General features: G+C 35.0%; 1 protein-coding gene across 1 annotated transcript in view; it reads right to left on the minus strand.

Moving 5' to 3' along the window:
* The window catches only part of LOC107733391 (chloride channel protein 2), a 17,189-nt gene that overhangs the window by 2,030 nt on the left and 3,814 nt on the right, over window positions 1-11,345 (minus strand). The window contains 14 exon segments of the mRNA XM_074560154.1: window positions 301-419; window positions 1,133-1,266; window positions 3,412-3,625; window positions 3,737-3,847; window positions 4,508-4,577; window positions 4,822-4,977; window positions 6,375-6,459; window positions 6,655-6,756; window positions 7,525-7,627; window positions 7,759-7,884; window positions 8,643-8,721; window positions 8,797-8,874; window positions 10,243-10,271; window positions 11,225-11,341. Of these exon segments, the coding sequence (XP_074416255.1) occupies window positions 301-419; window positions 1,133-1,266; window positions 3,412-3,625; window positions 3,737-3,847; window positions 4,508-4,577; window positions 4,822-4,977; window positions 6,375-6,459; window positions 6,655-6,756; window positions 7,525-7,627; window positions 7,759-7,884; window positions 8,643-8,721; window positions 8,797-8,874; window positions 10,243-10,271; window positions 11,225-11,341 (1,523 nt within the window).

The raw sequence follows: 11,345 nt of genomic DNA on the forward strand, positions 1-11,345 counted from the left end.
CACACACACACACACACACACACACACACTCACATTAATAAATCCATAATCAACACCTGTCTCAAAAAACTAGATATTTATGATGCAAATCAGTGGTTGCAGCAGTAGAATAATGTTAAAGTTATGTACATTGTAAAAATAATACATAAACTAAAAATTTACTTAAAGTTATATATACAAAGTTAAGTTGCCCTACATAAGTGGTTCAGACTGAATTAATTGCAGAAAAATATTTCTATTTTTTTTTCAAGCGTTAAAACAGCTGTTCTTATTATAATAGTCAAATGTTCACCGTCTGACCTGGAAGTGAACCTTGTAGCTGATGGTGGGCGCATTTTCCTCTCGTAGGTGCTGCGATCGCTGCATTAAGAGCGCCAGTAACTGAGCACGCTCAACTGAACCCAGCAAGAGCATCGACTCTGAGAGACACAATGAAATCAGACAGAAAGATCAGGAGCAGATCAGGTAAATACGCACATCGCATTTACTTCATATTAAAATGAACTCTTCTGCTGGCTTGCAGTAAAACTGCATTCCAGGTGTGAACTGTACATGTCTAGAGTTTTAATATCTAACATTTCAAACAGGCTTTCGTTTCAAGAAAGGAATTTTTTTTTTTTTTTAAATAGCACATTTTTCATGATTTTAAAAGCCTAAGCATCAAACCATGTTCATTTATTTAGCACTTTTCACAATACACACAGTTTCAAAGCAGCTCTACAGGGATTTTTCAAAATTATCAAAACAGTAAAAATATTTTAGCTGATTTATGAAAGTAATTATAAAATATATGCATGTAAAAATATTAAAATAAATTACATTAAATAAATAAATAACAAATTAAAATAAATGTAATTATTTTTATTTTTAATTACAATCAAAAGAAAGTAAGAAAATACAAAATTATTATAAAAATGTCATGTTGATTTGATATGTCCCTGCAGCAGATCATGTCTCATTAATATTAATTAGGTTACATGTATAGACAGTCCCTAGCAATGTCCACATGAATTTATCTAATATTCATAAGTTAAGTCATTGTCATATGGCTTAACACATGATAACACAACCAACTCCAACACAACAGTCGGTAGGAAATTAGTGTGTATCGTGTGTGTGTGTGTGTTTGTACCTGCAGACTTCACCAATGGCAGCGTTTTCAGATTTCCTGAGCGTAGAATGTTGAATATGTCTCGGTAGGTGGAGTTCAGTGTGATATAACGAACTTCTCTTTTCATAAAGTCCTCCACATGAATATTATACTTACTACAGAAAGAGAAAGGTAATTGTGAGAAAGAGGTAATTGTAAAAAACTTTGATGCACACCAAAAAAAATTACTTCTTGTTTCAGACTAGTGGAGAGAAAACATCCAAAATACACTTTAAGTGTTTATTTTATTGCACTTTATCTATTTGTGTCTGTAGATTAAGTGATGTGACATGTGGCCAAGTATGGTGACCCATACTCGGAATTAGTGCTCTGCATTTATCCCATCCAAAGTGCACACACACAGCAGTGAATATACACGGAGCAGTGGGCAGCCATTTTTATGCTGCGGCGCCCGAGGAGCAGTTGGGGGTTCAGTGCCTTGCTCAAGGGCACCTCAGTCGTGGTACTGAAGGTGGGAGAGAGCGCTGTACAGTCCCCCCCCCCCCCTACAATCCCTGCCGGTACGAGACCCGAACCCGCAACCTTTGGGTTACGAGTCCGACTCTCTAACCATTAGGCCACGACTATCCTCACATTTTAATATATATATAGGCTATATATATATATTTTTTTTTTTTTTCATTTTTAATGAAAATAGCTTCGTTTCTTTAGGTCAGACTTGTTTTGCATGGACGACGTGACGTGACATGTGGCCAAGTATGGTGACCCATACTTGGAATATGTGCTCTGCATTTAACCCATCCAAAGTGCACACACACAGCAGTGAATATACACGGAGCAGTGGGCAGCCATTTTTATGCTGCGGCGCCCGAGGAGCAGTTGGGGGTTCAGTGCCTTGCTCAAGGGCACCTCAGTCGTGGTATTGAAGGTGGGAGAGAGCGCTGTACATTCACTCCCCCCACCTACAATCCCTGCCGGTACGAGACCCGAACCCGCAACCTTTGGGTTACGAGTCCGACTCTCTAACCATTAGGCCACGACTATACATATCTCAGTTTAAAGAGATTTTTCTCCACTTCAGCAGTACTTACATACACCAAAACTTAGAGTTTTATTCCTCTCTATATTCTGAAGGTTTTTATAGAGGGGTTTGTTCATATATCAGTTACATGGATTTATAGAGCTTTTTATTCATAAAAACGTGGAGAAAATGCATATTTTTAAAGGCAGTGAGTTTTTTTCTCCACTTCAGCAGCACTTACATACACCAAAACTTAGAGTTTTATTCCTCTCTATATTCTGAAGGTTTTTACTGAAGGGTTTGTTTATATATCATTCACACTCACTTATAGAGCATTTTATTCCTAAAAACATGGCGAAAAATGTGTTTTTCTGGCTGTTGACAGTATTTTCTGATTTATGGAGTGATAAAAAGAGAAATCCAAAATCCCCTCTATAAAAACCTCTAACTCTAATATGTCAACAAAATCAAACAAGAATTTTGAACCTGGATTAATCAAAAATTCAGATTTATTTCCTGGAAATAAGTGCAAATTAGTGCATATTTAATTATATAATGCCTCATTTGTGTATTTAAACATAACATTTCATAAAACTTGTAATACAAAAATGTTTGTGGTTCTTAATGTAAACAATCAACTGGGGAAGTATGGTGATTTGTTTCTATTTGTTAATTTTTTTTTTTTCCCTATTCACCTGGGGTGTCTTGCCTCAAATTCAATTATCAAATAAAATTTAACTGCCTTTCAATGTTGTCACACTTTTTGTTAAGTACTTGTAATGTGCATGCTGCAATATTTATTTTAATGAGTTAAACCTGAGAATGCTGGGTAAACTGCAATCAAATATACTAATGCATACTAGCTATTTTTAGTATTATGTGGGTCAAAGGCGAAAAAGGGTTTAAGCATAAAAACAATAAGTGTAATACTGTTTTAAATTGTTGTTGTTTTTCCCAAAATAATTTAAAACATTTTCTGTTTAATTTAATTGCAATTTTGGAAAATAAATATCATAATTATTTGAAACCTTAAAAGTAGACACTTTACTTACATTTAATGTGCTTTCTATGGACATAAAATCACTTTTGTAAATTTATTTTGATGCAGACATGTTAACGTCTTTGACCCATGCACACTTTAAAAACATGACATTCTATGCTAACCAAAATGTTTACAAAACCCCTAAAAATAGGTTGAAATGAACTGCTAAGAAAGGTTTTGGATGAGTGAAATGTGAAATAGAAAGAGAAGGTGAAATGTATGGACGAAGAGACTCACTCACGGTGGCCCCAGCTGAGCATAGGCAGGTAAGGCAGTTTTTTTATGCGGATAACTGTGTCGTAGATGGACAGCTGAAGACTCTGAGAGACCATGTTGGCGAGAATCACAGAGATCAGGATGGGCAGACCGTAACTGATCTGACCCGTCAACTCCATCATGATCACACCGGTTGAGATCGTGTGAGTGACTCCTGCCGTTAACGCTGCCGCTCCTACACACAAGAGAGAGTTACTACTTATTAAAAGCTAAGTCAATGCTTAATTTCGGGACAGTATTCAGACGTAATGGATGTGTGCACGGATGTGCATGTCTAGTTTCTCACCTACGACAGCATACACTCCGGGCACTATATGGTATACCTGTCCATCAATGTTAAATCCATCGGGAAACAACGTGGCCAAACCTTCACCCACCAAACGGCCAAACGCAGCACCTGAAACACACACGTATGCATTCCCTTTAATTTTAGAGTCATCATATGAAAAGATACTGTTAAAAATTACTGATTTAAAGGTCCGTTCACACTAAGAATCATGACTTAAACCGCAGATCAAAAGTTTGGAATAACTTTTGAGTTATTGAGTTAAGACTGTATTAATCTGAACAAAAATACAGTAAAAACAGCAATACTGTGAAATATTATTACAATTTACAATTACAATGAATATATGTTAAAATGTAATCACATGATAACATGATCCTTCAGAAATCATTCTAATATGCTGATTTGCTGCTCAAGAAACATCTCTGAATATAGCTGCAAGCAGCAATATATATATTTTAAGTGCGTATCAGCACTTTAAATGCTCCAGCTCATTAAAGTTGAGTGATTTCTGATTGGCCATTCATTTTTTATTGTTCATCAGCTGGAAAATATCACTCTGAATGTCATTCCAATAATATCCTTCTTCTGTGTCGTTATTGTTATAGTTGTGGTGTGGACTGCACTATATAGAGATTTTTTAGGATTTTTAAAACTTATGGTTTTAATTATCATTATAGTTATAGTCCTTGGTGTGAACGCACCTTAAAAAGGTGGAAATGCTCCTAAAAATTATTATACTTTTTTAGAGAAAACACACAAACAACATACCAATAACAAAAATGGGAACGAAGGAACCACATGGTATAGGAAGGGTTATGGAAATAGCAGACATCCAGAACTACATAACAGACAAGAGTAATGCTCATTAAAACACACACACACACACACACACACACATACACACACAATTGCATGGTGCATCAAAAAAACAAGTCACAAATATTTTGTTTATATGAAAAGTTCAAGAAAAACCAGTTAGGCATTACATGAGGTCTTTAAAGCAAACAGATTTCTGAATAAAGAAGAGTTTAGTTACTTTAGCTATAGTTTGAGGACAAAACTATGTGTCTGTGTTTATTTACCTTCATGATGACGAAGATGGAGAGAATGATGAAGACGTTAGCCTGCGGATGTTTCCAGGCGGCTAAGTGATCGTCATGATCAAAGTCTGCTATGATGCCATGATTTGACCAGGTACGATTGTCAAAAAATGAAATCAAGGAATTCCTTTGTGTAAGCTATAAATGGTGAGGAAATGATGTCATAAACAGGAAATGGTTCGATATAAACCAAAAACTTCTTTAGACTTTCATTTAAAAGAATAGTACAGTCAAAAATGAACATTAGCTGAAAATGTGCTCACCCTCAGGCCATCCAAGATCAGGATGAGTTTGTTTCTTCATCAGGTTTGGAGAAATGTAGCATTGCATCAGTGTCTCAGCAATGGATGCTCTGCAGTGAATGGGTGCCGTCAGAATGAGAGTCCAAACAGCTGATAAAAACATCACAATAATCCACAAGTAATCCACAGCACTCCAGTCCATCAGTTAACATCTGGAGAAGACAAAAGCTGAGACAAATCCAGCATTAAGACATTAAAAGACAGCATTAAAATACGAGTCTATAATTCATAATAACGCTTCGTTTCCTCCAGTGAAAAATCTCCTGTTGTCTCTCACATCAAAATCCAGCCACATATTTGTTTAGAGCTGTTTAAACGCTGCTTGATCTGTGCAGATTTCTCTCCTGATTCAGACCAGAACACTTTTTCACTGGAGGAAGCGTTATTATGGATTACGGACTCGTATTTTAGTTAAAAACATCTTAATGCTGGATTTGTTTCAGCTTTTGTCTTCTCCAGATGTTCACTGATGGACTGGAGTGCTGTGGATTACTTGTGGATTATTGTGATGTTTTTATCAGCTGTTTGGACTCTCATTCTGACGGCACCCATTCACTGCAGAGCATCCATTGCTGAGACACTGATGCAATGCTACATTTCTCCAAACCTGATGAAGAAACAAACTCATCCTGATCTTGGATTGCCTGAGGGAGAGAACATTTACAGCTAATTTTCATTTTAGGGTGAACAATTACTTAAGAAAGACTTTGGCTTTCACGTTTCATTTAACTGCTAATTGTGCATTTACTGTATTTAGATAAGGCATGTTATTGTAGTGTATGACTGCATACGCTGCTAATGGAGCATTTTATTGCCTCATTTTCAGTCACTGATTAATTAGAGAGAACCAGAGTCAGTGTATGAGAGAGAACTGAAGTTCCATTCTCTATTTTAGACGAGTGTATGTTGTTAAGAATGATTAATGAACGTCGCCTGTTTCTCTCATTAAGATTATTAACTGTTATGGATTTAACAGATTGGGAAACCAACACGTTTTGTGTAGAGTGTGTGTGTGTGTGTGTGTGCGCGTGTGGGTTTGTATGTGTGTGTCTGTGTGTGAGTGTGTGCGTGAGTGTGAGTGTGTGTGTGTGTGTGTGAGTGTGAGTGTGAGTGTGTGTGTGTGTGTGTGAGTGTGAGTGTGAGTGTGTGTGTGTGTGTGTGAGTGTGAGTGTGAGTGTGTGTGTGTGTGTGTGAGTGTGAGTGTGAGTGTGTGTGTGTGTGTGTGTGTGTTACCTGTACGGCCATGAACTGCCCAAAGCCCGGAGGGAAAGTGAGTGTTGAAATCAGCACAGAGACCAAAGCGGAATATAAGAAACAACTAGAAACAAAACAAATAGGATTAGATGCATGAACACTGACATGTTTGACTGGTTATTTAAGAGAAGACATCATAGACAGCAAATAAAGCTAATTACATTATCATCTAGCATTTTTTCATGACGCTTTCCTTGTTCAAACAAACGTTTTACATTTTACCTTTATCATTAGCTCTTCTGCTGTAGGAATCACTTACTTCTTCATGAGGAAGCTGTTCATGGCTTTCTGCTTCTTCACAAACAGAGTAATCTTTCCATACAAATACACAAAGAAGGCGCCGCCAAAGCCACATACTATCCTGCAGAGAGAAAACGTTTGTGCGTTAAAGCCACAAACCTTGCGCGTTACAGTGATTATACCACAGTCAGAGGCTTGTAAAGAAGTATCTCTGTTGAGCTTTCCCAAGAAATGTTTTAGTCTAAAGTCTAAACATCTGAAAAAGTGCCACAAAACAAACTATAGTCATACTATACTATACTTTACTATACTATGCATGCAAGCCTTAATAGCAATTTTGCTTATCATGCAAGTATATATCTTGTGTGCTACTGTTATTTATATGACTTGCACACCTCTAAACTTTGTACATATGTTATCTTTTAATTTTATACTTTTTACTACGCTCCTTTCACTTCTTTATAACTATTCCTGATATATCAAATATAAATGCAAATAAATGGCAAGTAAAACACCAGTTATTATCGTTGTCTAAAACTAAAACCATAAACACATTTTAATTATAAAAATAAAGTAAAATAATGTGAAATAAAGTAAAACTTATTTCACTTAAAATAAAAAAAAACTTAAACTAGCTTTATTTCAGCTACTTGTCAAAGCAAAAATTTCTAATTTTTATTTAGTTTAACTGAAATTATTGAAATAATTAATACTGAAATAAAAATTAATAAAAGGTATATAGACATATTTAAAAAAATTTTTTTAACCAAAATGTAACTAAAATTCAAATGAAAACAGAAAATGTTGTTTAAATAACAAACATAAAAATGTAAAATATGAATTAACCTATAATAGCATCTCAGTCATACTGAAATAGCACTATACTGACCCCATCGCAGCGAAGATGGGGAGCTCCTGCAGGTCAAAAGGAAAGTCCAACCTGTATTTCGTTGCATAAAGAGCCATAAGCGTGTTTGAGAGAGAGAGAATAACTCAAATCACCATCGACTGCGCATTTCATACAAGTACAAACAAGTAAGAGCCTTTGCTGGTGTTAAAAATGCTGTAACACACAGCCTGTTGTGGCTCAACACGTTATCAATACACATATACAAACACGCACCTTCCTGTCTGTTCCACACCGGCAGAAGTCTGAAGATGAAGGCACCGAACGTCGCAGACAGAAATCCACGCCAGTAGTTTCGTGCGACGAAAAACATAGATGTGACCTCCAAACTGAATAACACACCTGAAACACACACAGCAAGTCACAAATCAAACTAACACATCACATTTTTGAGCAAATCCCATATTTAAAAAAAAATCTGTAAAAAAAAACGTATTTGCAGGTAAAGTGTCTAAATACACTTTTGAATGCTGAAATATTAACGGCATCTAAAGTGTAACGCCACGTACATGTGTGTAACTTTACAATCACATACAATTCCTATAGAAACGTAAACATTATTGGAGTATGTTTAACAAGAAAATACCATTTCAGTCTATTTCATGTTTAATTCAATGTGTCGCTTGCTGTTTCTTTGTAATTATTAGTAAAATTTACCAGAGTGAAGTCTCACCAAGACTGCATTCATTTCATTAAAAAATACAGCAAAATGTTTGATTTGGATACTTTTTGTTTGTTCATATTACAATCTCTTTTGGCCTTGTTTTGAAAGAAGTCTCTTCAGTTCACCTAGGCTGTCTTTATTTGATCAAAAATACAGTAAAAATAGTGAAATATTATTAGAATGTAAAACAGCTGTTTTCTGTGTGAATATCTATTAAACTGTAATTTATTTCTGTGATCAAAGCTGAATTTTCAGCATCATTACTCCAGTCTAATGTGTCCTCGATGAATAAAAGTATTAATTTCTTATTATTGGATGGTGGTGTGCATCTGAACAGAAACATCACATATGTATATTCTTACACTTCATATAGTTAACTAACACACACACACACACACACACTCACACACTCACGCACACACACACGTTCTCTCACCTCCAATAGGAGAAGCGAAGCAGCAGCCGATTCCCACAGCACATCCGACCGTCAGCATCTCCTTGTTTCTGGCCTCATTCTGTTCAACACACACAAGTCCTAAACACACCACAAATCTACTGCAGTGAATGCAATAATGAACTTTTCAAAGTACCTTATAAATGCCACTGAAGAGCGACATGAATTTGCAGAGAAGAGCGGCACACATGCTGCCGATGTGCACAAATGGACCCTACAGGACAGAAAACACACACAACGCTTCAGATACACCTACATCACAGCACTGCTACAGAAGACAAGACCACACAAACATTAATAACACCCTCGTGAGATCTCACAAGCTCAGTTTTGAACATGAACATCACAGTTATGCGTTTAGCAGATGCTTTAATACAAAGCCACTTGCGTTGCATTGGAAGTACACATTTTTATCAGTTCACACATTCACTGAGAATAAACTCAGGGAGTAAAACTGTTTCCAGAGTAAAACTGATTACTTGTTTATGAATAAAGAAAAGGTTGCTTTGAAGCAGGGTTATTTTAGTCAACTAAAACTAAAAATGAAACTGAAACTAAAACCATGAAACTAAACATTTTCATTTTGTTCGTTTTTCGAAATAAAATAAACATGAACTGAAATAAAATCAAATCTAAAAATGTTTTATTTCAGCTAGTTGACAAAGCAACATTTCTCATTTTAATTTAGTGACTTGATGTACTAAAATAATTAAAACTGAAATTTATATATATATATGTGTGTGTGTGTGTGTGTGTGTGACCCTGGAGCACAAAACCAGTCATAAGGGTCAATTTTTTAAAATTGAGATGTATGCATCATCTGAAAGCTGAATAAATAATCTTTCCATTGATGTATGGTTTGTTAGGATAGGACAATATTTGGCTGAGATACAACTATTTGAAAATCTGGAATCTGAGGGTGCAAAAAAATCTAAATATTGAGAAAATCATCTTTAAAGTTGTCCAAATGAAGTTCTTAGCAATGCATATTACTAATCAAAAATTAAGTTTTGATATATTTACAGTAGGAAATTTACAAAATATCTTCATGGAACATGATCTTTACTTAATATCCTAATGATTTTTGGCATTAAAAAAAATCTGTAATTTTGACCCATACAATGTATTGTTGGCTATTGCTACAGATATACCCCAGCGACTTAAGACTGCTTTTGTGCTCCAGGGTCTCATATATATAAAAGAGACTGTAGTAATTTAGGAAACTGTTTACCATGGTGCAATTTTGTAGGCATATAAATAATTGCAATTAAAAATAATGGATCAGTTTTTTAAAAGTTTTTTTTTAATACAGTGATAGAGAGAGAAACTTCAAGACTAAATTTGCACACTTGAAACTAATAAAGAGCACAAACTGTTCTGTCCTCCAGAGGGCGCACAAATGTTACAGTTTTTCTCGATTGCTTAAACACTATCACCAGGCTTTTGAAGCGGAGGAGGAGGAAGTGGAGGAAGAGGTGAAGGAAGAGGAGGAGGATGAGGGGCAAGGAGACAAGGACTAGTTGATCATGTCCTTGTCCATGGTATGACTATGAGGGAGGCTGGGCAATGAGTTCAGCCAAACTTCCGCAAGTTCGTAGATCCACCTGTGTGCTGTAGAGAAATGAGAATGAGATTTTATAACAATAATACAAATTTGGGAGAGACATATGCTTTTTTTTTTTTTTTTTAATCCCCAAAAAAATTATATAATAAAAGTATTCAAAAAAAATAACAAGTCATCAATTAGTTTTGCAGAGAAAAATTATAACAAATTTGAGGGGGGGGGGTGAAAAATTACAAACAAACAAATATTTCAAATAAGCACTTTAATTATAACAGAATTGTGTATATAATATATATATTTTTTTTAAATAAATTGAGTTTTGTAGAAAAAAAATAATTTATAAACGTGTGGTTTCATCAAATTTCAGAAATACACTTTAATGTCAGGACATCTGAATGCTCCTAAAAAACGAGCTTCATTTTCTTGAAGCAAAATATCATTATCTGATTATATAATTATTTGTTTCTAGAAATATTTGAGGTGAATGAATTAAATAATTAATTAATTAGCTCATTTGAAACAGAGAGGGTGCACTGTTACATTTACAACACTTAACTGAAGACAAATGTTTACTGATTATAATTACTGATTAAAATAAAATCAGTAAAAAATATAGAAAAAGTTGCAATTCAAAGTCATTCAGTTCTGAATTTAAAAAACAACAATACTTCATAAACCTGTGAGGTTTCATTACATTTCAGAAATATGTTTAATGTCATAATGAATTCTGAATGGTCCTAAAAATGGGCTTCAATGTCTTGAAGCAAAATGTATATCTGAATTATTTGCTTGAAAACAAACAAACAAATAGGTTGCAATAAGAATCAAACATAGTTTTACAGTCTGATGTCAGAGAAACTTCTAAAGCTCCAGAAAAAAATGGTTTATTCTCTAGTTCTTTAGAAAAAAATCTCTAATAAACATCAGGAACATTTTAAAAATATTTTAAAAATTTTTAATTGGCTAATTCTGACACCCAAACTCACTGATACACACTCACCTTCTGTGAGGAGGTCGACCAAGACATCCATGACAAAGCTGATCACTGCCATGATGAACCCCAGGATCATGAGGTAGATCCAATCCGCTCCGATAAACGACACAAAGAGCCGCTGAAAGTG

This window comes from Sinocyclocheilus rhinocerous, unplaced genomic scaffold (genome assembly GCF_001515625.1).
Source record: "Sinocyclocheilus rhinocerous isolate Xijiao unplaced genomic scaffold, SAMN03320098_v1.1 scaffold910, whole genome shotgun sequence".
Classification (NCBI taxonomy): domain Eukaryota; kingdom Metazoa; phylum Chordata; class Actinopteri; order Cypriniformes; family Cyprinidae; genus Sinocyclocheilus; species Sinocyclocheilus rhinocerous.